The sequence below is a fragment of the Primulina eburnea genome, chromosome 13 (assembly GCF_022965805.1).
Source record: "Primulina eburnea isolate SZY01 chromosome 13, ASM2296580v1, whole genome shotgun sequence".
Taxonomy (NCBI): domain Eukaryota; kingdom Viridiplantae; phylum Streptophyta; class Magnoliopsida; order Lamiales; family Gesneriaceae; genus Primulina; species Primulina eburnea.
In genome coordinates, this window is record NC_133113.1 from 32648038 (window position 1) to 32673162 (window position 25125).

A 25125-nucleotide genomic window follows, 5' to 3' on the forward strand; every position below is an offset into this window, starting at 1 on the left:
ATTATGTCGCGGGAATTTGTGATTTGTGTTTGAAAAACCTAAAAAAACTAAATATAAAAGATTGAGACTGAATTTACACAGAGTCACGCAACGTGAGGTTATCTTAAAGTTATGATTGCCTTCTACATATAAATTTTAGCGGTTGATCGAAATTAAACCTTGTTGTTTTGCAACCACAGAAAGATTATTACCAATCCTTAATCAAGTTGCGAAAACACGAAAATGTCTTTTGGGAAGTATTTTTCAAAGTGTTTAGAAATAAATGAGAACATCATATTATCATGTATCAAAATCAAGACCCCCTTATATACGTAGATAATAACAAGTTGTAAAAAACCTAATGATCCTTAAACCAAACAATAAATGTCATAATTGAGTCAAATAAATATAATAAATATCCAACGCTATATAATTTTTTTTTTAAAATAACAACAATAAAAATAAGCTTTTGAAAATGATAAAGAAAGTAAAAATTTTCAAAGTTTATCTCCCATGCGTTAGAATCGAGAGCTAGCCATTACATGCTTAAATATGATTAATCTGAGATTAAATATAAACAATTTTTTTCTAACTTTTAATATAATTCGGATTATATTCAACAAAATAATAGATGAAATAATATACAAATATAATAAATCTAAACACAAATGTATGACTTTAATTCTAAAAATTAAAAGTGTCTAAACTAACAGTTTTTCACAAATATATCACAGCTAGAATATTATTGGACTGTGATCCAACCTTATCCACTCGATCTAACTCGTCTGATATATTATCCAGATAGATTCATTTTTCACCGGGCTTCTTTGGAGAAAAAAGGATGTAGCCAGCAATTATTTGTAAGAAGAATTTCAAATTATTTAAAGACAATCTTCCAGTTTTAATATTTCATTTTATTAAATAAAATATTAGATTTTCATGATGTTAATATTGAAACTAAAAAAACTATGATTTAAAGAATATATGTTTTCTCTTTGACCATGCATATGTAGGACCCATTTTTTTTTTTTGAAATTGTATGTTTGGCAAGATCTTGGCCATCCATCCTCTCATGGAGACAATGCCCACATGGGTAGGATCTCATTAACCGTTGGTTACTTATCCTCCACATTTTTTCCATACATAAATCGACAGCTAGTGATTACATTGTCAAAATGTTCCTTTAATGTGGGATCCACCACTCAAAATAAAGAGTGAGTCTCATGTCAGACCATCTCACGGGTCATAATCTGTGAAACGGATCAACCCTACTAATATTCACAATAAAAAGTAATACTCTTAACATAAAAAGTAATATTTTTTAATGGGTGTACCAAATAAGAGATCCGTCTCACAAATACAACCCGTGAGACCGTCTCACACAAGTTTTTGCCCAAAATAAATTAGCAAATTTTTTTTATAAAACATCTCGCTAATCAATTTTATGATATAAATATTATATTTGAATTATCCATAAACAAAAATATTTTTTTATGATTGTAAATATAAACATGATTGACCCATCTTAATAAAAATACATAAAATCAGTATCTCAATATACCTTGTAAAATAAATAATATATTTGTTTTGAAATATTCTAGTCCACAAAAATCAAACCCAGACCCAGACCTATTCTCTTACCATGTAGTTGGCTGAAATAAATTATATATTAAATAATCGTACCATACACATCTCAATTATTATTATTATTATTATTATTATTATTATTTTATATTTTTTGAAGATTGCAGCTGTCTATGTTATGATTTAATATTGATATTTAACCAGATGAAATTAAAGGAAACCCGTAATCCGCCTAGTGGAATGGATACGGACGAACATCGATGTGATTTTTTTTTTTTTTTTCAAATATCACTTTTATTTTTCTATATAAATTAATTAATTTATTATAAATTAACCTGCTTTTCCTATAAAAAAAAATTCGATCAGGCAACGGAGATGGATCTTGAATGTTAAAATATCATTTTGTTGATGGATGAATGTTGTGGATGGATCCGCAGTTTAATTGTAAGATGTATATAAATATATCAAAATCACGGCTTGATTCAACAAAAAGAAAGAATTCCCAATAGACGAGAGACGAGTAGCTAGCTGATCGAAAATGGATTTGTGTAAATAGTATCAGTAAAGAACCCAATGCTCACCGTCGATTGCAACTTTGAAACCGTGGAGTCGGGCGAATATGTTCACGGCCTTTTGAACACCAACCCACACAATGTCGTGCCCGAATAAAATTCCGCCAGGCTTCAACACCTTGTAGGCATTGTTGATGTCCACCCACGCCGACTGAAAGTCATGCGCCGCATCCACCTCAACCAGGTCACCGTACACGCCCCAGTCGCACAGCCCGCCCAGAGCGGTGTTCGTCGAGAACGGCAGGAACATGATTGAATCGGAGGCGTTCTCCCGCACCACGTTCTGCATGAACTGGTACAACATCATTACATCTCCGTTCACCATCTTCATCCCTTTTCCTTCATCGTAGTATCCGGGCCACCCCCTGAAATCGTCGATGCACAATACCTGAGTGTCCAGGCCCATTTTCCGAGTCAGCCCCACCATGTGAATCGCGGATGCTCCGAGAAACGTTCCCACTTCTATGATGGTCTTGGGCTTCACCTTCTGAATCAAGTGCTCGAAAACCGGCGCGTTTGAGCCCCATCCTTTTGTCCACTCTTCCAAGATCAGACCACCGGAGCTAACGTGCTTGGGGGGGAACCCTTCCCAGGGAGAGGTGTGATTGAAAACTCGGTCGATGATTGTTTGCCGGATGTTTTCCGCCGCCACTGGGTCCCCGCACTTATCAGGCGGGAAGATGCTGTGGTCGAGTAAATCTGCGGCAGATTGGGACAAGAGTGGCTGTGAATGCCATAAATAACCGAGGATGAAGGATAAGCAGAGGAGGATACAGAATCTGGTGGGTGTGGCGACCTTTTGGAAGGCGAGACTCAAAAACCTTCTCTGTTGTGTCCGGTGTCGGTGGTTTGAAGGAGGTGTCTCCGGCGAACCCGCAGTTTTCATATTGATCTGTCTTAGATTAGATTGCCTGTTATTATGGCTAGTCTACCGAGAGAAAAGTGGGGCTTTTTTTTTTCCTGTTTGACCGAGGCCGGTTACAAATTTCAAACCATCTGTACTATTTAAGCTTGGCTTGATTGAGTTCCTAAGACCCGTGTCAACCTAATACATCGATAAAAATATATTTATTTATAAACCGGAGAATATTCAAATATAATTTTTTTTCTTAATAATAAATAAAAAGAATATTATATGATATTTAAATTAATTCTCTGTATTCCTTTACTTTTAATTTGTAGTTGAGACTACTTTCTAAAATTTTAAATACTTTATTTTTTAAAAAATAAAATTTATTTTATAAAACTCAAAACATATTTATCTTTTCGGTAGGGAGTTTATGTCTGATTTTTCAAAATACATGATTTAAAATATTATTAATTTTACATTGTTTTTTCCTTTTTTTTATTTGTTTCACGTATGTATTACGCATTTAGCCCATTTAATTCGTAGGAAAAATATAAACAAGATAGGAGAATATTCTCAAATGTGAACATTGTATACATCAAAATGTTAGGAAAGAAAAAGTCTTGCCAAATTTTCAAAATATATACTGATTCAAATTGATTTTTTCTTATTTATACATACAACTATTCGCCATTGATCAAATCGACATCCAGCTCCACTGATAAATTCATAGAAGCAAAGACCAAGACTTTGTTTATTTATATTTATAGATTTAGAAAACATAATTAAGATAATATCGTTTTATTATCCCCAAATGGCCTTTTCAAATTTTGTTTTGTTTTTTTTTACAAATTTATTATATAGTAAGGAAGTTATATTTTTAGAAAGAACATAAATATGGTAAAGTTCAGTCATTGTTTAGGTGAATAAAAATATGTGTAATAGCAAATAGTTTAAACTCACTAAAAAGATTGAAGATATTTATAACTATTTAGAACCCCGAAAAATTGTTATGAACTTCACCGTCTTGTCAAGAAATGACGATTTGATCTCCAAAGAAGACGTTCTCTAATCTAATATGATATTTAACTTGGTATCGTAAGACAATCCATATATAACTGTAATAATTACTTTGATATCATATTAAAAATTGAGACTTAAATAATCTTCGATTGAACTAACTTTTAAAGTAAATATCAATCTTATTATTTCTCAACTTAAGTAGAAAAGTCGAGCATTTATTGAACTGGTTACACATGGGACGTGGCTTGCAAGAGTTAAGCTATAGTTTGCAAATTAAAATTCTAAATATGGTGGAATACGATATCAATCTAGTAATTGCATACTACTTATGCAAACCCATTTTCTTTTTTTCCTTGTAGTTCTATTTCCTTTTAAAATTTAGCCTTTGTAGACAAACAAGCAGGCTGGGATAACAAGTGGGACAAAAGTATATGCAAAACTCAAAACAAAATAAAAAACAAGTGCAGACCACAGAAAAAAGAAAAAGAAAATCAGCTTCACAGTAGAAACTAATAAATTTAGTTGAATCACTGCATGCCATTGGATGGCCTGTAAATGGATTGGCCTTTTCTCGTTGTTCTGTATTTTCAAAACACCAGCCTGCCTGATTATTGCATATAGTTTATTTAAGCCAATTATTATAACCATCTCACACATCAACTTTCAACATCTTCGAGCTTTGATCATCGTTAATCTCAATTCTAAAGTTTTGAGTAAAGACAAAAGGCTAAAGATAGAATTTCAACGAAATTTTGAATTTATGTGTGGTTATAAAATTGAAGATCCATAAAAAGGTGAGCTAGCATAATGATTAAGAAGAAAAGTAGAAAAAATTAATGCTCGCTTTAAATTTTATATTTATGGTGAATTTTGAAAATATAAATAAATGAAGAAACTAGGGGCCCATATTCTTAAGGGCCTTTACTTTAGGCATGGGAAAATCATGGATGCGAGGCTAGGTAATAATCCATTATTTATTTGGTGACACTTTATCTGGAGCAAGGTAATTCTTGAAAGGGGATTACTTCTACGTGTTGGGGATGGAAAATCGATTTAACTTTTTGAGGATAACTGGGTACTAAGCTTGACATCGAAAATCAGTATTCTGAACGGATCATGATTACGAGAAATGACTGTGGACTCCTTGATCAAGGAAGGCACTTGGAATCTCAACTTAATAAATAACAATTTCAACCCTTTTATTGCAGGCGAAATACTCGGTGCGAGATGGATATCGACCAGGAAGACGACTCTTTTAATCACCGGATGACCAGTCAGAGCATACAATGCAAAAATGATGGCCTTTGGAGCCTTTCCCTACCTCCATGGAATGGCAGGCCTTGAACGAAGTGAATATCAGTTGAAGCAAGGCCTTCCTTTCTGATTTCCAAGCTGTTCTTTTGGCTGATAGGACTACAATTAAGGAGCAACCTTCGGTCAATAATAAGGAGCAACTCTGGGTTAATAAGTGGAAGCAACCAGATAACAGTGCCCTTAAGCTGAATGTCGATGCACGTGTCAATGAGATTTTGAATCGCTACTGCACGGGCGGGGTGCTCCGGGATAGATAACTAAGGCATGTTCCTTTTGGCATCAAGATACTCTATGACAAGCAATTCCGTGATACTCAAGTTGCGACAGTTTTTTTTTTTATTGACGGCACAAGCAGTCACGACCTCTAAAAATAACATTGGACTATGTAAGTCTCTGTGCTTAAGAAATCAATGAGCTAGTGATAGAGCCGATAGTTTCAAATTTTATTCATTAGTATGTATTGGCTAATAATGTTGCTCAAAGAATTGCTCGTTTTTCTTTTTACTACCTTTCACCATTTATGTGGGTGAATGGAGAGTTCATCTCGTGACTAAAAAATCTTGTAACGAATGATTTTTCTCCATAAATGTACAAGTTTTGTGGTAAAAAATTAGTTTTATTACTAAAGTTACATAATTAAGGTATAATTGTAATTTTAAATATGGCTTCAGCAAATCAACCCCACCAAAAAACTAGCTCAATAGAAATAGTTCATGAGAGGGGATTATTGTTCAAATCCATATATACAACTCCCAATTAGAATTAAATTTAGTCGATGTGACACATCTATTATATTCATCATGCCCAGTAATAAACAACTGAAGCATTAAATTTATATTATCAGGTGACCCATAGAACAGTCCCATACATAACAACGAACCTAAACTCCGATATTGTGTTAAGTTCATGAACTTGAGACTAACTCCGACAAAAAGAGAATTTTCTAATTTCATATGTACAATTTTCAAAGATTTAATTGAATCGAGTCGGGTTATTTAACGTTTAGGAATTAGATTCCTTGATGAATATAGTGCACAATTATAGGAAAGTTTTATATTTATTTTTAAAAATAAAAATTAAAGGAACGTACGTTAAACTGGTAATTATGAATGATGAGCGCTCATCTGCTCCTTTCCTACATACCTTCCTTATTTCCCATTTCTATCATAAAATGAATCTCGTACGCCTACTTCTTCTCTTCCGTCAACATCAATAGAAAATTATTGGTTATTTGGATTTTAGTTTACGACTGGAGAAATGAGCAGAGCGTCGGCGGCGATGGGGAGCCGGACGCTCGTGGGAAAGTACGAGCTGGGAAGGACCCTCGGAGAAGGCAGCTTCGGCAAGGTCAAGTTCGCCAGAAACACTAAAAGCACTGGGGAATGCGCCGTCGCCATCAAAATCATCGATCGTCAGCGAGTGCTCAGCAGTCATATGGTTGAACAGGTGTTCTTAATATATGTATCGTATCGCTTTCTTGCCGTGTATAATGTATAAATCTGTATGATTAGAAGAAAATAAACGTTTTTCTTCACTTATACACTTCTTACGGTATTCTGTTGATATATTATTGATTCAATACGCACGCCAATCTTCATCACGTTTGTTTATGTAATTGTTTGTTTTGGATTTCCTGGTGTAAAGTCATGAAATTTCAGTTACATGTAGAAAACATACGATAAATAATAAAAATTGCAGAAATCGGCTGAAAAAATTACGCAGACGGAAATTATTTCATGTCTCCTTAAAATTTTTAAACTAACAATACCAAAATACCAGTTGTAACCAATTACTTGTCCAATGATGTATATATTTCTTTCTTTTTTTCACCCATAAATTGCATGAGTTTTTTTTGCAGATAAAAAGAGAAATTTCAACGATGAAGATGATCAAGCATCCCAATGTCTTAAATATATTAGAGGTTTCATTTTTCTCATTCATGCCCTCTCCCTCTTCTTCTTCTTGTATGCCTTTTTTAAGCACCTGTAAACATAGCAAATGGTTAGTAAAAGTGACCTATAGAAGGGCTTATTTCTGAATGTAGGACAGGAGGAGTATGGCTGTACTTCTGTTTCACCATGCCTAATGCCTGTTGACAGAGTGATTGTGCTGTCATTTACTCTTAAAAATTTTAATGTACTCCCGAAGATATTTCACAAAAATTATTTATATTTCTGTTTTGCAACTTTTCCTATAGTTGCTTTAGTTGGTATCTAGTGACCTGTTTCAACGATTGAATGTTTAGATTTGTCTCTGTTTGCCAACTCTCATTGGTACATACAACTGCTGTCTATACCTTGTTTCGTACCTATGCTAGGTTATGGCAAGCAAAACAAAGATCTACATTGTTCTTGAATATGTTGGTGGAGGAGAACTATTTGATAAAATAGTAAGTTTCGATTTATTGTGCTTTTTAAATCAATTGGCCCCATATTCGGCATTTAAAACCATGTTAACGTGACATTGCTTCACTGGTTATTAGATGCTTGAGTTTGTTCTGGATTGATGTGGCAGTAACAATTGGAATGATTACATCTGTCGTTGATTTATAGGCTAGACAAGGGAAACTTAAAGAAGGCGTAGCTAGGAGATACTTTCAACAACTCATCAATGCTGTGGATTATTGCCACAGTCGAGGTGTGTACCACAGAGATTTGAAGGTTGAAGAAAGTCCATTCTCTGTCTGGTGGTTCATAAGCTATTTATTAAGCTAAAATTTCAGAATCTTTAATCGTCTTCTTTCATGAAGAAGTGATCTGTCTTATTATCTTTTCAGCCAGAGAATCTGTTGCTGGATTCTCATGGAGTTCTTAAAGTTTCAGATTTTGGATTGAGTGCATTTTCAAAGCAGGTCCGGGTAGGTATATGCGGTTTCTGTAGCTCAAATTGCAAATATCCATCACTGTGGAGATTTTAATAATTTGCTGAATTCCCTGTATCACATATCTATGATTTGCATGAGTACTTCATAAATAGTCTGGGAATCGAAACTCTTTTTTCATTCATTTGAAGTATTTGGTTTTCCTATATTGAGGATTCCGTATAGAAAATCTCATGATGCATATTCTTACTGTAGGAAGATGGGCTGCTTCACACGGCTTGTGGCACACCAAATTATGTAGCACCAGAGGTACCACTTGCGGTTTATGGAACCATGATGTCAAAAGCACATTTTGGTTACTATTATTTAAAATGTCTTTCATTAGGTGCTCAATGATAAAGGGTATGATGGTACCACATCAGATGTATGGTCTTGTGGAGTTATTCTCTTTGTTTTAATGGCTGGATATTTGCCTTTCGAGGAGCCCAACCTCATGGCTCTGTACAGGAAAGTAAGTTTCTAAGTGAGTGTTGTTTTGTGTTCTGAGTTATGTTGGAGTGTCTTCACAACTCTGTGTTCTTTCAGATTTACAAGGCTGATTTCTCATTTCCACCATGGTTTTCATCCAATGCTAAAAGGCTGATTAAGCGTATTCTGGATCCAAATCCACTCACTGTAAACTCCAAAACTATAAACATCATCTTCTTATTTGTTCGACACTTTCCTGTTGCTCGACCATTAAATTATTCTTTATTTTTGGATCTTCCATTTGTTATGGTTGCTTCTGCATTGGAGATTGAGATTATATATAGATAAATATATTGTGATTATTTAAATGATTGGACAGAATGTGGAATATCGACTGTGGATTAAGATTAGACAATTATTTATAGTTTTGTCCTTTAATTACAGTAGATAATATTATGTTGTTTGTTTCACATCATAATATTGAGATGTGCAATTATGATTGAAGAATATTTATTATTTACTTGCCAAAGTTATTGGCTGTAAATTAATATTTATTTTTCTTGTAAATGAAATTTGATAAATTTTTAAAAAAATATTTTATACGAATGAGGGTGAGTTGATGAAATGTCAAATTAAATATATTTTACATTATATGATTGAGTTATTTGATTTATTTTTATACAGATTATAAGTTCACATCTATACTAAATATGTGTAGTATGGTGCCACACCAAATGAATGGTATACTGGTGCCACACCAAATGAATGGTGGATACTACACCAAGTTTTTTACACCGGGTGGATCATAGAATTTCCGAATTATTCCTTGTACAAGCAGCAAGATTACCTCTCACTCAATTTTACATCTACTACTACCCTCAATTAATCATTGAATACTTTTACACGTTAATTTTAAGAATTGAATAGCTTTACACTGTCGGCTAAGTACAAACTAGTTTTACATATCGTTTAATGTTCACATGCTACGACCTTAGTGTACTAGTCTAATCAGTTATGTTGAGTGATTTGACTCTTCACTTAATTGAATTCTGAAGCTTTAAATTTGAACAGGTTTTTCTTTAATCGTAAGAGAAAAGCTCTCAACCCTATTTGTTTTCTTTGGCTCGATGTCTCTCTTGGTTAGGCTGCTTAACTCCACCTGAATTTGTTCTTGAATGCTGTAGATAGGCTGCTTACTTCCGCCTGCGCAGAAAACTAGTCCTTAAAAATGTTGACATTTATAAACTAGCTGTTACAAATTTTTCCGTATACTTCATCTGGTTGGCTCTGTCAGATGAGTCTGTCATTTATTTGGGTAACATTTCCTGTTGTATTTTAATATTGCTTCAAGTGTATTTGCTGAAATACCTTAATCAGTTGTTTACTCTTTATGCCACATCAAGCAGTGAAAATATGTTAGCAATACAACTACCTTTTTGTTATCACCAAAGCAAATATTTCACCATTTTAACAACCTAACATATGCATATGCTTTAATTGAAAGATATTTGAGTTCTTAATTTTGTATTTATTTTATGTTCCAGCGGATTACCATTCCTGAGATTCTAGAAAATGATTGGTTCAAGAAAGATTACAAGCAACCCTGTTTTAGGCAGGAAGAGGATGTCAATCTCGACGATGTTGATGCTGTCTTTAATGACTCTGAAGTAAACTTTACATTTTTTTATCCGTATTTAAGCTTTAAACTCAAATGGTGTTTGGTTTGGAATAACCTGCTGACGCTGCATGACTACATCTGGTTCGGTCTGATTCCATATTCGATTGCAGGACCATCTTGTCTCAGAAAGAAAAGAAAAACCTGTCTCCATGAATGCCTTTGAGCTTATATCTAGGTCTCAGGGTTTCAGCCTCGAAAATTTGTTTGATAAGCAGATGGTATGTTATCTCGAGTGTCTTTTCTTCTTCCTTCTTTTGGTGGTGGTGGTTGACGTGTATTTTATTGTTAAAGTCGGTTTGGGAACATACCATCCACTTCTCCTTCTTTGATATAGGCGAATTTCCTATTCAGATTATTTGTAGTTGCAACGTTTTATGGCTCTAGCTATATTCTAGTTATCGAGAAAACTTCCACCATTATCTGTGAATAACTGAATTCAAATATCTTGTTCCTAATCTTTATCTCTTTTGCGTTGGTTTAAAAAAAACAGCAGGGCCTGGTGAAGAGAGAAACTCGCTTTACATCTACATGTCCAGCAAATGAAATAATGTCAAAAATTGAGGAAGCAGCTAAACCTTTGGGGTTTAATGTTCACAAAAGAAACTATAAGGTGATAATACAATTCTTTCGTACCTAAACCGAAGGATAATATTAACTTGCGCAATAGTTATCTGAAATTTTCCTAACCATATTCAGATGAAGTTACAAGGTGACAAGAGTGGAAGGAAAGGGCAGCTTGCTGTAGCTACAGAGGTATTAACTTGGTTTGGGTGAATTAATTTTGTTTTTTTGTTGCATTCTGTGTATCTATTCGATGATCAACTTGCTTACAGTTAGAAATAATAGTGTAATGAGGCAAGATACTTCCCGGGATCGGATACTAGTCCAAGAAATCATACTTTATTGAGGTGAAACTTTGCACAAAGGGAAGGGAACTTTATGTCTCATGCATGCTCCTGGCTCATAGAAAACTATATTTATGTTTCTAATAAGAAACCATATTCTTGAAATGAAGTGGCATGTCAAAGATAGTGGATTAATTAAATTATTTCAATATATAATTGCTTAAAGCTTAATTTAAAGAGAGCTCATGGATGTTGATTATGGGAGTAAGGACAATAGTGTAAACTATTTCACAAGTTTTTTTTTTCGGCATGATGTGATTTTACCTTCTGGTTTTCATCAACATCAAGCTGGCTGCTGTTCACTTCAGGTTTTTGAGGTGGCTCCTTCATTGCACATGGTTGAGCTCCGTAAAACTGGTGGGGACACATTGGAGTTCCACAAGGCATGCCAATATCTAATTAGTAGTTATCATTTTTATATTTTTATGCGTATGGACTACCTTAATTCTTTTTGCAATTACTTATCATGAGGCAGTTCTACAAAACCTTCTCATCTGGGTTGAAAGATATTGTCTGGACCTCTGATTCGAATAAAGAAGAGACAAGTTGAACGTTCTATTTATGCCCGCAGATGCAAATAATATGGCAGTATGGTAATTTTTTATTTTCTGACATTTGCTTTACTTTTTCCAATCTTAACTGGATGTCTTTTTTGTAAAAAATCGTTAAAGATGGACATATCTTTTTATGTCACGAATCACAATTTGTCATTAGCTAGGTGGTTAGATCTTCAAAAGAGCATTATCAGGAGTATGAGATTTTTTCCTCTTGTTTTTCTTCTTGATGACGTTTGTCACTTTTGTTGCTTTAGATAATTTAATTGTAAATTGGTAAGCATTAAAGTTAAACTCTTCTTCTTCTTTAAGTACCTTGCTCCACTTCTTGCTGCCATGTTTGAATGTTTTTTCATGTAAAATTCAACCATTTGTTCATCTGAGTGTTGAATTCATTCTGCAATTTAGGGCCCCGAACATCCACATAGACTTGGCACTCAACATGTAAAACCTTTAATCACATGATTTTCACAGAGTAACCTGCTCTTTCTCCTTCACCTAAACTCTGTGCTGTATGGCATAAAGAATGATGGTTTGGACCTATCCTATATAGGCCACACACATTAAACTTGGGATCAAAGATATATCGACGAAATTATGGTAGTGGGAATTCCTAAGCACATAATTCCTAGATTACACTTTTATTATAGATACTTGTATATGATATCACAAATTAGGTGTCAAGTCATTTGTGCTGATCAAATAAGCTTCACACCAAATCCTTTAGCCAATACTAGAAAACATAGGAGATTGTCACTTCGAAAAAATTATGTATGCATGATTCCGTTCTGATTAAAAATCTCCAATTGGATGTGTGAGATTATTTGTTGGCACCCTTATATAGCCAGGATGTCGTATTATAAATGTAGGATATCAAAACTATTACTATATCAACGGTAGAACATCTAGAGCATTAGATATTTATTAGTTTTCCAATATATATATAGTCCCTGCACATCAGTATTATTGACTATATCATGTGCATTAAAATATGTTTGTATTAATTACTTGTAGTAATTAAGAAGACAAGGGAAATAGCCCATGATCTCTCCACAGATAGCAGTCATTCTGAGAATCCAGCGGATTGGCAGTAGGGTACAGTAGTGCGGTCCTCTGTTGCTCGTTTAATTGAGGCATTAATCGATCAGTATAATGACTATGGTTATTATTACCATAATTATAATTATTAACAAACGTAGTCGATAATAATCCGGGATCATGATCTTGATTTATGAAACATGATAGCTGATCATGTGTCTGTTTCTCTAGAGTTACCCAATCTTGAAGCCCATTGCTTTCTAATATTTCTGAGTAACTTTCATAGTTAATGGATCCTTGAGACTGATCCGCAATTTCTTCTTCACTGGAAATATCTCTCAGGCTTGGTAGTTTCAAGAATCGTCGGCTTAAATTCATCATATCATTGGGCACCACTTGATTTCTTGGGTTGAATGAGTGTGGTGGGAGCATTTTCTCTAAACTTTCTTCATCGTCATAGTCGCATGATAAATCATTTATTGCTGCAGTGTTAAGCATACGGCTCCCAGCTGATGCCTTGTGGCAGTGATTTTTCTTCTTAAACACTCGACAAATCACCCAGCCTTCTTCTTTCAGTACGTCATCAATGGTCACCTTCAATATCATTTTTTTATATCGTGAATACACGTTTATGAGCACTCACTAGTTTAGAATCCTGCAGATTATAAAATTGATTTTCACTTACATACTCCACATGATTTTTATCACAACTAGTAGTGATTGAGGTACTAGTACTGCTGTCATCGAGTCTATATTCATGCATGATCCAATCGGATTTTTGACCATTGGGGGCACGGCCCTTGTAGAAAACAAGAGTCTTCCTCATCCCAATTCGTCTCGAGTTGCCATAGATTACTTTGTCACGGCCAGTAGCCTTCCAGAATCCAGCAGCCGTGGCACGATTCGTGCGCGTGCCAGTTGGGTACTTTTTGTCCTTGTGACTGAAGAAGTACCAGTCATTCTGAGGAGTGGATCCGATTTTACACTTCTCTACACCAACAAATATATACATACACAGATATATATATTTTTTCATAATAAAAAACCTAAATGTGTTCATAATAATCGATAAACCTTGTATGTCCCAGGGCTCAAGCTTGTTAAGATCGACATCTTGGATCACATCCAAATCGATCTTGTCTAACGCGACTTTCTTCCTCAAGTAATACTGTAACAGCTCCTCTTCTGTGGGATGAAATCTGAAGCCTGGTGGGACTTGAGATTGCCCATTAACGCTTATGCTCATGCTGTCCAGCCGAGACGATCATTAGCTTAATTTAGTTCTAGAAAACAATATAGTCCCTATATGTGTGGTGTGTACTTATTATTTCTTTGGATAGAAGATCTAACTACCTAGACTGTAAATTAAAAGTCTGTTGCATTAGATATATATCTAGTGAAGCTTGCAACTAGTGGGGTATATGTGCATATAAATTGGTGGTGGGTCTTATTTCATGGCGGTTGTGATATAATATATGGTGGGGGCAGTGAATTAATATCTTACTATGATTAAGACGATGCAATCAACCACCGAGCCACCTAAAGCCCATAATGGCAAATAAAGATAGAGAAAGGTGAATTACATTGATGTGGTTGGGCACGGTCCCCTGGTGTTCCGAACTAATATCATATAGTACATATGCAATAGATACGTGCTGCTCTTAACATTTTTGGTCTCATTCTTGTTACCTTCACCGTTAATATATTTGGATGGACTGAAATATGGTAGAAACAATTTCAAGAAAAATCGAATTGTTCGAGTAAGTTCGTAGATCAACTAAACAGTAAGGTGATGTTTAAATTCCTTCCGAATAATTAGTACATGCTCCGCCCTGGAATTCGAAATTCATAATCGTAAAAAAAACGTGCATAGTACGAAGAGAAACCAAGATATACGATAGGGTTGGAGATATTGATTTTTTGAGATTTCATTAATTGATGAGAAAATCACGCTGTCCCTTTTTCTTTTCGGCAAAAACTTGTGTGAGACGGTCTCACGGGTCAAATTTTGTGAGACGGATCTTTATTTGGGTAATCCATGAAATAGTATTGCTTTTTATGCTAAGAGTACTATTTTTTTTGGTGAATATGGATAGGGTTGACCCGTCTCACAGATTGATATCCGTGAGACGGTCTCACATGAGACCTACTCTTTCTTTTCTTTCTTCTTCGAACATATATTGTCTTCTTTTCAAGTTTGCCATCTTTTTTGGAAAGTCTTAAAACCATTAACAGAAAAGGATGATTAGATCATATCATGAGAGCAGCTAGCTATCTTGATAAATCACATCGTCGTAAAATTTAGTTGATAAAATCTATGATTTGTAAAAGCTTTCATTGTGTAGCGACTAAACGAAATTAGCATAGGTTGATCGTTTCCATTAAGTTACTATATGGAAACCAATTATTGTTAAGTTACATGATTAAAATCCAAAATAGGTCCATTTAGAATATTAAAATTGTAATTTTTCCTATAATTTATTAATGCTTGATTTTGGATGGAGAAATTTTTACATGTTTTTTTAAAGATTTTCGACCAACCAATTGTCATATTAATTATATGTAATTTTTTAGGATGGAAAAAATTAAATAAAATATTTGTAAAAAAAAATATTGGATAATGTAATATGCTTATTTTAATTTTGATAGAATAAATTCATGTGTTTAAAAAAGTCATAAATCATTGCCTCAATATTTTTCACGCATTAATATATCAAAATCTAAAAGGTATACTTGTATACGGAATAAAAACACAATTGGGGAAGCATGATGCCTAATCATTAACAACAAATTAATTGGCTAATTACATGGACTATATTTAAATTGGTTAAGAATTGGTTTAGCATGTTCATCATGAAGAAACCTCTCCTAGCAGGGGAGAGAAAAAACCAAGCATGCATTCCTAGTGTAATTAAAAATAAAAACAATTCATTAATTACATGAGAATTGCTTGGAAAATTACCCACACTTTATTTTTAAAATATAGTTTTGATTTGTTTATTTTGATTAGACAAGGGGCCTGTTTGTTGGGATAGAACGAGCAAAAACGATCATTTATCGCTTTATTAAAAATTATAACGGACAGGAATGATGTAACTCAATTGTTATATACAAATGAAAAAAAGAGAAGATTATACACAAAGGAGGCAGAGCCGGATTATCTGCTAATTCATCGCCATCGTTTTAGTACTAGCTGGAATTGCGGTTCTCACGGTTTGGCTAGTTTATCGACCCCGAAAACCCAAGTTCAGAGTCGTTAGTGCAGCTGTGTATGAACTCAACGCAACCTCTCCACCTTTCATCTCCACAGCGCCATGCAGTTCACTGTGGCCGCCAGAAACCCCAACAAGCGGCTCTCCATTTTTCACAACCAATTTTCTGCGTTTGTTTCCTATAAAAACCAGGCCATCACTCCGCAAGTAACGCTGCCACCATTGTTTCAAGAACCCAACAGCACGGTGGCTCTTCCCCCCCGTGCTAGGAGGCGCACAACAGGTGCCTATGGCGGCGAAGGTGGTCAACGGGCTGTCGATGGACGAGGCTTACGGGGTGGTGGGTCTGAGCCTGGTTCTGACGAGGAAGCTGGAGTACAAGGCTGGAACCATAATCAATAGCATCATCGAGTCTATGTGAGGTGTGACTTTTTCGTGGCACTGAAGAAAGGATTCTCGGGGTGACGGGGTCAATACCTCTTGTTGGATCCAATTATCTCGGCTGCAGCGTTGATGGATGAAATCTGTGTTGTTCAAAATATAGCGCATGGAACAAGATAGATAGCTATGTGAAAAACTAGCAAATGAGAACAGTAGTATAATTCTTAAATAAATCAAACCGAGGATTGTATGAAATACAGTGTCCTTAAAACATATTCGTCCCCTCCGGGTATGTGCTTCGAGGATGAACTTAGACGTCTGTTTTCCAGGATACAACGGAACAACCAGCAGTACCCTAGCACGAAGCACTACTATGGCGAACTGAAAAGACCTGAACTTTATCATGAGGACAGAGTAACGGCAGATGAACAGCAGCCGGTGGAAGCAACAGCAGCCGAGACAACGAAATGAAGCTTCAAAAATACGAGAGTGCAGGAGAGTGTGTTGGTTTTTTGAAGGACCTGATGATGCCTCTGTATATAGGCACTTCGGTTCCATATGGACAGTCACGACTGGCCATCCGAAATGCCAAAGGTCAGTCCAGCTGGATCACTAAAGATCAGTCTAGCTGGAGCACCAAAGGTCATTTCAGCTGAAACACCAAAGGTCAGTCCATAATATAATTTTTTCGAAAATAAAATAGCAAAAACCATGCAAATCGGGCCCATGATTTGCACCCCCTTGCGCCTGTGTGCGCGAAAGAGAGCCTCTTTACCAATCATTGTTACACCTCTATAAAGTGTAACACAATATAAAATCACCAATGCTATGTTCATTTTTCAATGTGGGACATTTCCCACTTAGCATCTACTAGGTCTTGCTTACTTGTCCAATTTCCCATTCAAAAAGAACAAGCCTAATAGGCATCTAAGTCCAACAATCTGAACATATATTTTGCTGTTTTTGGGCATGACTAGTAATTTTTACAACGTACGTATATATAAAAACAATGGTAATTGATTTATGATAGATATGGGAAAGCACTCCTTGCGTGCTTGACATATATATTATAAACCTAAAGATATAAATCATACAAAGTCCATTAAATTAAAGCCAAATATGATCGAGATGTTTCAAAGCAATATTTTTTAACTGAGGATTCGGCAAAGAATTAATTCAATGAAGAGAACAATATTGTGTGCTGACGTTGAAAAGTCCCACAAAATTAAGTGATATCTTGTATGTGACGAACCCTTTAATTATTTGCTTGAGAAAATGGAAGAAAAAGCAGTGGATATGTCACTGTTGCACATGAATATGAAATATAGAGTACAAGATAAATACCATAAACGTAAATTAATCATCTAAAACAATATTTTTTATGATATCATATAATAAATCTGAGGATGGCTGATGTAATTGCACAAAATTGAATTTAATTGGTCCAGTTCATTAGAGTTTGACGCATGGCTAATAAAAAGATTAGTAAGTAAAAGTCGATATTAAGAAACCACGAAAATAATAATGATTATGATAACGATGATGATGTATCCAATGTCTATATATACTAGGTTCGTTGGTAGACATTTATTTAAACCAAGTTTATTTACTCCCTTAATTTTTGGTATGGAATCTACTAATTAATATCATCGAACCCTTTTGAATTCCAAGTTCGATTTTCTTTGCGTGGGTAGAAACATTTAGGTTGCATTCCATATGGATGGATGGGTGGGTGGATTTAAAACTAGGGATTACAAATTCATAATAATAATTCTTGACAAAAGATTTCAAATTCTAAATAGTAATGTTTTGAGTGTGTGAATTTCAAATTTATCTCAACGTGAAGTCATTTCAAATCATTTCCTCAAATGCTTCCTCATATCCAAATCTTTCAATCAAAATGAGAAAAATATAATTAGTCATCGACATACGGGTTAATCTTCTAAACGAAGGATAAATAAATTAAATAAGTATTATTCAATGCAAATTCAATTTCTTTCGATGTATGAGATTCCAAATTTAATTTTTTGAAAAATCTAGTAAGGCTGGAGCATCATGGCGACATTTGTGTGGTTTAAGTCTAAGGTGATGGTTACAGAGAATTTGGAAACTTTTAGATCTCAATTTGCTGCTGGGTCCGTCGCATTGATACTTTGCGACGAGCTCAATTAAATTATTTTGTCTCTGCTATATATGGATTTTTTTAGCATTAATATTGTATTTTCACAATATAATTTGTTCCCAAGCATTTTATCCAATATATTGGACACCATAAAATGGTCATCCAAGTTTCGGGCCATCGATCCACATTATCCAGATTGATAGGAACGAGTGGCTTTCCCGAATCCTACACTTCCTTTAAATTTCTTCACGTATAAGCTGTTAAAAAAGGAGACAAATATATGAAGTAGTTCTACATAATTACGGCGTACTGTCATAAATTTGTCGAATATTATTCCCAACTTATCTTATTTTTTTAAGGGGAGGGTGGCTCGGAACTCTAGTGTGAAGCAATGGCGTCAACAACATCAACCCCACTCTCTATTCCTTCGTCATCCACCCTCATCGACCCACCTCGCCATTCATCCGCCACCGCCGCGTCTTCGTCGCAATGCGTGAATTTGCCCAATCTGCATGCACTCCCTGCCGTTGTCCACTCCCCCACACGCCTTTCCAAGACCGGTGCTTCTTGTAAGTACCTCCACGCATGCATGGCTCATATGTGACTTCCAGTTCAGGATTATCATAAATTTTGTTTCGCATGATTCAGGTCGAAAGATCGCCAGGAACGTAGTTGCCATGGCCACGGGAGATCCTCCGGCCGATGCCGTGATGCTGGCCGAGACTCCAGAGATTATAAAAACTATTCAAGAAGCTGTAATTAAGAATATCTGATCATGAGTTACAAAAATCACCTCTAGGACAAACATTCACGACAAATTTAATCAAACAAACTCTAATTATTTTACACATTTTAAAGTTGTAATAATATTGTGGTAAATTATTTGGTACAGTGGGACAAAGTTGAAGATAAGTATGCAGTGACTTCTCTAGGAGTGGCTGGAGTCGTTGGACTGTGGGCTTCTGCTGGAATGATATCCGTATGCAATAATTAGTTGTATATAATTTCACTAATCGTTCTCACTAATTCTCTAATTTCATATTTAACCACTTTCTCTTCTTAAATTAAACTTGAATGCAGGCTATTGACAAGCTTCCAGTGGTACCAGGTCTTCTTGAGCTGGTAGGAATCGGATATACTGGTGTAAGTTTTTCTCAGCCCTTTTAAGACCAAATAACTTATAATTTTTTTATATTAAAAAAGAACCAAATTTTGGAAAATTCGAATGGGTTATTCTTTAAAAATCTAAATATACACATGTATTGAATTTATCTAATCACTATAATACGCATTCAAACCCATATTTTAACAAAATAAATGGATCCAATAAAATCGACAATTGATGGATCAATATTTTGTCTTGTACTTAACTGCAGTGGTTTGCATACAAAAACCTGGCTTTCAGGTCCGACAGGTAATCTTTAATTCTCCTCGATTGAACGTATTTAAGTTAGTGTTTGCAACTTCTAAAAAAAATTATAGATTTTTCCTCAAGAAAAAATTCATAATCATTTTTTTTAGATGATGCAAACACTCCTCAAAATAGAAAATCTTATAAGTTCGATCCAGGCCTCGGTTTTGAAGTGATTAACGAAGATGCATGTGGTGCTAAAATTTCAGGGAAGCCTTTCTACAGAAAATCAAAGACATATATCAGGGCATCATTGGCACCAGCTGAGACCAAAATGTTTAAAAACGATGCAAGCATGCAAATTAAAGGAAGAAGTGTCGATGCAGTAGTTCATGTATTTTATAGCATTCATCTCTTACCAATTAAGACAACCATTTTATAACATGTGTAAACGTACCCTACTCAATTCGCATCATGATGTACGTACTATCAAAAAGTAAGATATATAGAACCTGTTATTATTGTTTCTATTTTGAGTCAATTATCTTGTAATTATATATAAAAGAAGGGTTATTCGATTATAGCCGCCTCGCAATTGTCCGATCGAAAAACGGCCTATGATAGGAACAAAGAGCATAAAGGCTATCGAGACATTTCCCGGCTGATTGCTTTCCGAGACTCAAAAAATATGGGTACTGGAAAGACCAAAAAAAGAGAGAATTTACATTACCATATTTGATATATTTATGCGCAAAAAAAGGGGTTTTTCCATCGACCCCAAGTCTCTTAATTTATTTTCAGAACCAAACAAGCTATATTCGAAGCCCAATTTCTTCCTTTTTTGGTGTAGTCAATCCAGTCACACAAGCCTATCCACAGCGCCAATTAAGCATTATAAATCGATCCTCAGCCTTCTACAAGTTAGCCTGGATTGATTTTTGAGCTGTAATTTTAAATGTTGAAAGAATATGAAATAAAAATCCTTTAGATTTTCTAATAAGGACAACTGATTTAAACAATGCATGGATTTGAACTATTTAGTCTCAAATTTATCAATCTTAAGATTAATAACTAAGAAAAAAGAAATTGAGCGAATGTTAGAAGATGAAATGGATTTCTTCAAGCTTTCTCGTGTTTGATTTTTTAAATTATTTTATTCATGTATTTTTTTGTAAATAATTTGACCATTTCCTATATAAAAATGAAAATAGAAATAAAAATATTTCCTCTGGCGGCTTGAGCTACAAATACAAAGCGGCTACCAAACCAAACCACGCCTTGTTTTTCTATATGTTTTTCTCCGTTGTCCAAAGCTCATGCCGTTGGAGACAACCGCTCGGGCATTCTCGAATTTTATGCTTCTTTTTCATAATCAATTGCAGCCAATCCCGAAGTAGCTAAATTCGCCAGTACAAGGAACTGGGTTCTTTTGATATACCTCGATCGTAGTCTTTTGCTGCAAAAAAGTTGGTGAGCCACGGCTCTTGAAACTGCAGATGCCTCCACCCCTCAACTGGCTCTCGCTGACACTGACATCAACTGGAACAGGTCACCTTTCGCGCCTAAACGTAATTTATTGTTCGTGTTATGTGTGGAGTGAATTCTTTACTAATCACGTTGTGGTATTGTTGATTATTTTTTAACTTGTTTGCTAATTTTAGCTTCCCTCTGATAAAATTAATGGTTGTTTTTTCACACGTTGCTTTGACGATGGATTGCACGCGTTGTTTACTTTGTGTTAATTCTTCGTTCTTGATTTCGAAGTGATGACATTGTATTTGGTGTTTTCTTTACTGGAATTCCAACCTATTTTAGTTAGTTGAACTGTATTTAATTTTTGTATTTTTCATTGATGAGCATTTCTTTTATTCAAAAATTGGATTTTGCAGCGTGTTTGTTTTTCATTGTTCTAGATTTATAGATACTATACTTTAAATTGAATGTTGAATTATACTTCTCTGGTTTGCATTAGAAAAAATCAATACTGGAATATGCTGCGAGACAAACTCCAATGTGGGATGGGATCTCCGATCAACTTATGTTGATTGGCATGAAAATGGATAATTCATGCAGCCATAATCCATTTAATTACACATTCTACTATATTGGAAAGAGTTGATTAGTTATATTACAAGGCCTGACAAAGTCAATAAAAGCTTAGTTTACACGAATCACCTTACTTTTATATCGACGATGATGCCATCAGGGGGCTGCATATGGCTTCGAGAGGTACTGCCGCCACTCTTCTGGCATACCTTTCCGCATTTTAAGCACTTTTATAGCACTGTTTGTTAGTGGTATGGCAAGGATATCATAGTCCTTGGGGGCCTGCAACAAAACATAGATTAATTGTATGTATAACATTCAGGTAACAAAATATGATATGCGGGCCATTGTACTGCTAAAACGACTGTCCTTTTCCTTAGGATAGATGGTCGAAACTTCATTAGGGTTGGAATTTTACTAAAGGGTCTACTAGACATAGCAAAAACAGATATTTGAATGTTGGCTCGAGTTAGCACGGTGATTTTATGTAAGCCCGACCCATTTACACCCCCTAATCCAGGCAATAAGCATCGGCAAACTCTGCTTCTTCTCACTCTGAACCTCTTGATTCTAGGTAATATCATGTATATGTTGGGCTCACCTTGGGAACTTTCACCAATTTCATATTTGCTTCCTCCAAGGTCTTCTGACCTTTATTGGAATTGCATTTGACACAGGCAGTAACCTGTTAAAAACATCAGTGAAAGTACGCACTTTTGATTTTCGAATATCCCAAACAGCTAACACTAAAGAATAGAACCAATATAGGCTTTGCTTACCAGATTCTCCCATGTCCACTCTCCTCCCCGTGCAATTGGAAGAACATGATCAATGGTCAAATTCTCAGCAGAATCACAGTATCTGGAAAGTAAAAATATATATATCAACGGTAAAAACAAATAAGTACTGAATGATTAAAGGCTTGTTCATGTTATGTGTCATCCTGCGAAAAGCTGATACAAATGAGAATGATATTGAAAAAGCTGAGGAAAATAAAATCATCTCGCAATTACTCAAGGATTATAGATTGCTATTACTGCGCCTTTAGCAAATTTAGTGGGACCATCTAGGTGCTTATATTATTGACTGTAGCTGAAGAGACCGTTGACAGCTATGCAGTTCAATGACACTTATTGGCATTATCATTACAAAACATCAGTTAATAAACAGACATAGTTGCGTAACCAATATTCTGAAGAACCATAAAATTCTTTCATTCTGTGTAGTCACACACAAGGGAATTTGGTGAACCACAATCAAGAAACTTGCACACTTACTAGTACCAAGTAACTTGGTCTTAGAGTCTTGATAGAATGCAAACAAAAGACGAAAAATCTCTTCTTGGAAAGAGGCTTTGGCTCAGCAAAAACACCAAGCCCCATTTTAATGAAAAGTTATATAGCTGGACCTTAAAGTAAGATAAAAGAAATCATAAGATGTTGCCATTAGTGTAAAATGGTAAACTTTCTTTCCTTGTTAATCCTTGGGTGCGAGGAAAGAGGATCCAGTTCAATGAAAAAAATTCAAGCTAATGACAGTAATCAATGCCCGGATATTCAAAGTTGGATTCTATGGTTCAAGAACTCACTGACACGTGAAGTAGTCACGGCATAAAATATTTTTACGACTAAGGCTTCTTCTGACTTTCCTCCTCTTTAGAACTTGTAGTAAACGAGGAACCTGGGAGAGTGGATGCCACAAAGTATCATTGATTATTTTGAATGCAACAAAGTATCATTGATTAGTTTGAATGAAAAATCGGGAATAATCCGAAAATTAAAGAAATTTAATCAGCAGGAAATTCGAAAAATAAAATTATTAATGGCAAAAAGATAACTACAATAAAATCCCTGATCACATCTTACCCTCAAGACTGCAGGGATATAGAAGGAACCGCTGGGAGAATTTACAGTTTGATCATAATATTCTAAAACATCAGCCTGCAATTAGAAGATGAAATTGCAAGGTTGCAATTTGAACAAATTTGGTTCATAAGTACAGATGAAATGAGAAGGGCAAGTAAAGATCAAATATTGTTCTGGGCTGCACACTGGAAAGATGCATGGATGAGAAGGAAAATTTGTCAACTTGTTAATCTTTCTTCTCTTTATATATATCACAAAATATTCTTACACATGAATCGAAGCACGCAAGCAAAAACTCTTACCTTATCCATGAATTCCAAACAAATTGCACGCTTCCAGCAGACAACATTGACAGGCCTAGCATCAGGGGCAATTCATGTATATCATTTTTACAAAGAAAACTCAGCATTCCAGTTTTTATAATCTAGCTTGTCCCGTGGTATGCTGATATGAATTCTGCATCATGTAAACGCTACAAGAATCGGAAAAAAAGATTCTTTTTTTCTTTTTAGTACAGTTCGGGAAGGGTTATTTAAGCCCAGCATTTGGATGTAATTTGAATGCTCTTTGGAATGTGGAGTGCCCATAACAATCAGCACAAAGTGAGTGTGTGGAAACAAGAGAACGGAAGGCAGACCTGTAGGAAATGTCCAAGACCAAGCCTCTAAAACCAGAAAGATAATCCCTCTCAAGCTCCACATGCTCCTCCAATAAGATTTCGTACGAAATGTCATCGGAGTTATTACGAGGATCTGCTGAAGAGGAAGCATGCACTGTGAAACTATAGAAGAAGCCGAGCTTGAACTTGTGATTTCCTCGTTTGACTGATGGTGAGTAGGTGGTGAATCTTAATCCTGCACCACCGCAGCCACCAAAATCTTTAACTTTACAGTGGTGGTGAAATGGGTCCTTTTTGGATTCGAACCCCGAAACCGACAAAGCATCACCACTGAAGAGGCGCTTCACTGACGAAAATTGCGCCATCAATTCACTACTTTGAAATTGAACTAAGGAATCGATCAAACAAACGAACTCGTTTAGATTTATTTAGCTTTTAAGAGTTAACTATCAGCAGCACCCTTCAATCATCGCATTTCACTCGAGCAGATCCCACAATGTTGCAACAATAGATCAACGAAACGCAAGGAGATTGAAATGGCCTCCACAATCAGTGTTCCTCCGCCAAATAATCAAGCGGAGGAAGTTAGTATGCGAAACAGAAACTGAATTCTGATCCTCAATCGTCTGATTTCCTTTCGTAAATTTGATCTGCAGCCTCAAAATCCCAACTTGGGCTCCTAAACGACATAGGTACCTCGAAAATATCTACACTCGCACGTGAACCACAAACCACAGGTCACAAAG

At 35.3% G+C, this 25125-nt stretch overlaps 5 protein-coding genes, 1 long non-coding RNA gene and 1 pseudogene across 11 annotated transcripts; 3 read left to right on the forward strand and 4 right to left on the reverse strand.

Annotated features, from left to right (window-relative positions):
- Positions 1–2000: 2000 nt before the first annotated feature.
- LOC140809919 (uncharacterized) lies at positions 2001–3120 on the reverse strand. Its single transcript, XM_073167699.1, has one exon. The coding sequence runs from the start codon at positions 3019–3021 to the stop codon at positions 2122–2124; it is 900 nt and encodes a 299-aa protein (XP_073023800.1). The 5' UTR covers positions 3022–3120; the 3' UTR covers positions 2001–2121.
- Positions 3121–6424: 3304 nt separating this feature from the next.
- On the forward strand, positions 6425–14238 carry LOC140808835 (CBL-interacting serine/threonine-protein kinase 9-like). Of its 4 annotated transcripts, XR_012113024.1 has the most exons (16): positions 6426–6765; positions 7178–7240; positions 7637–7708; positions 7872–7979; positions 8096–8176; positions 8396–8449; positions 8526–8651; positions 8726–8815; positions 10153–10275; positions 10397–10504; positions 10777–10896; positions 10983–11039; positions 11500–11574; positions 11667–11784; positions 13272–13358; positions 13872–14238. XR_012113024.1 is itself a non-coding variant. In XM_073166129.1 (15 exons), exons 1-14 carry the CDS (start codon positions 6577–6579, stop codon positions 11739–11741), a joined length of 1341 nt encoding a protein of 446 aa, XP_073022230.1. In that variant the 5' UTR covers positions 6426–6576; the 3' UTR covers positions 11742–11784; positions 13872–14238. The 4 variants fall into 4 exon arrangements, 3 of the variants coding, with proteins under 3 accessions (XP_073022231.1, XP_073022232.1, XP_073022230.1); XM_073166129.1 differs by lacking the exon at positions 13272–13358; XM_073166130.1 differs by lacking the exons at positions 13272–13358; positions 13872–14238 and having other exon boundaries at positions 6425–6765; positions 10780–10896; positions 11667–11987.
- LOC140808839 (uncharacterized) lies at positions 12113–12766 on the reverse strand. The gene is made up of 2 exons (XR_012113025.1): positions 12385–12766; positions 12113–12174 (listed from the first exon to the last, which is right to left on the reverse strand). It is a non-coding gene; the product is annotated as an uncharacterized lncRNA (long non-coding RNA).
- Positions 12890–14084, reverse strand: LOC140810502 (NAC domain-containing protein 66-like). Its single transcript, XM_073168346.1, has 4 exons — positions 13858–14084; positions 13469–13773; positions 13021–13377; positions 12890–12901 (listed from the first exon to the last, which is right to left on the reverse strand). The coding sequence occupies exons 1-4, from the start codon at positions 14027–14029 to the stop codon at positions 12890–12892; spliced, it is 846 nt and encodes a 281-aa protein (XP_073024447.1). The 5' UTR covers positions 14030–14084.
- A 1716-nt stretch (positions 14239–15954) lies between the features above and the next one.
- LOC140810503 (NDR1/HIN1-like protein 12) lies at positions 15955–16516 on the forward strand (annotated as a pseudogene).
- Positions 16517–18746: 2230 nt separating this feature from the next.
- On the forward strand, positions 18747–20372 carry LOC140808838 (protein CURVATURE THYLAKOID 1B, chloroplastic). The gene is made up of 6 exons (XM_073166135.1): positions 18747–19067; positions 19147–19253; positions 19391–19477; positions 19579–19641; positions 19875–19912; positions 20119–20372. Exons 1-6 carry the CDS (start codon positions 18890–18892, stop codon positions 20174–20176), a joined length of 531 nt encoding a protein of 176 aa, XP_073022236.1. The 5' UTR covers positions 18747–18889; the 3' UTR covers positions 20177–20372.
- A 668-nt stretch (positions 20373–21040) lies between these two features.
- Positions 21041–25116, reverse strand: LOC140808836 (uncharacterized). Of its 3 annotated transcripts, none has more exons than XM_073166134.1 (8): positions 24398–25116; positions 24063–24117; positions 23761–23835; positions 23484–23575; positions 22675–22756; positions 22497–22580; positions 22030–22177; positions 21041–21378 (listed from the first exon to the last, which is right to left on the reverse strand). In XM_073166134.1, exons 1-7 carry the CDS (start codon positions 24742–24744, stop codon positions 22052–22054), a joined length of 861 nt encoding a protein of 286 aa, XP_073022235.1. In that variant the 5' UTR covers positions 24745–25116; the 3' UTR covers positions 21041–21378; positions 22030–22051. The 3 variants fall into 3 exon arrangements, with proteins under 3 accessions (XP_073022235.1, XP_073022234.1, XP_073022233.1); XM_073166133.1 differs by having other exon boundaries at positions 21045–21305; XM_073166132.1 differs by lacking the exon at positions 21041–21378 and having other exon boundaries at positions 21876–22177.
- Between the last annotated feature and the right edge of the window lie 9 nt (positions 25117–25125).

Coding starts and splice junctions, on each gene's coding strand:
- LOC140808835 (XM_073166129.1), top strand. CDS start 6,577: ATGAGCAGAGCGTCGGCGGCGATGGGGAGCCGGACGCTCGTGGGAAAG. Junction 7,980..8,095: donor TGTACCACAGAGATTTGAAG/GTTGAAGAAAGT, acceptor TTATCTTTTCAG/CCAGAGAATCTGTTGCTGGA. Junction 11,040..11,499: donor AGCTTGCTGTAGCTACAGAG/GTATTAACTTGG, acceptor TGTTCACTTCAG/GTTTTTGAGGTGGCTCCTTC.
- LOC140808838 (XM_073166135.1), top strand. CDS start 18,890: ATGGCGTCAACAACATCAACCCCACTCTCTATTCCTTCGTCATCCACC. Junction 19,068..19,146: donor TTCCAAGACCGGTGCTTCTT/GTAAGTACCTCC, acceptor CGCATGATTCAG/GTCGAAAGATCGCCAGGAAC. Junction 19,478..19,578: donor CTTCTGCTGGAATGATATCC/GTATGCAATAAT, acceptor ACTTGAATGCAG/GCTATTGACAAGCTTCCAGT.
- LOC140809919 (XM_073167699.1), bottom strand. CDS start 3,021: ATGAAAACTGCGGGTTCGCCGGAGACACCTCCTTCAAACCACCGACAC.
- LOC140808836 (XM_073166134.1), bottom strand. CDS start 24,744: ATGGCGCAATTTTCGTCAGTGAAGCGCCTCTTCAGTGGTGATGCTTTG. Junction 22,581..22,674: donor AGTGGACATGGGAGAATCTG/GTAAGCAAAGCC, acceptor TGTTTTTAACAG/GTTACTGCCTGTGTCAAATG. Junction 22,178..22,496: donor AATTGGTGAAAGTTCCCAAG/GTGAGCCCAACA, acceptor GTTTTGTTGCAG/GCCCCCAAGGACTATGATAT.
- LOC140810502 (XM_073168346.1), bottom strand. CDS start 14,029: ATGAGCATAAGCGTTAATGGGCAATCTCAAGTCCCACCAGGCTTCAGA. Junction 13,774..13,857: donor TGAGCCCTGGGACATACAAG/GTTTATCGATTA, acceptor TTGTTGGTGTAG/AGAAGTGTAAAATCGGATCC. Junction 13,378..13,468: donor ATAAAAATCATGTGGAGTAT/GTAAGTGAAAAT, acceptor ATGATATTGAAG/GTGACCATTGATGACGTACT.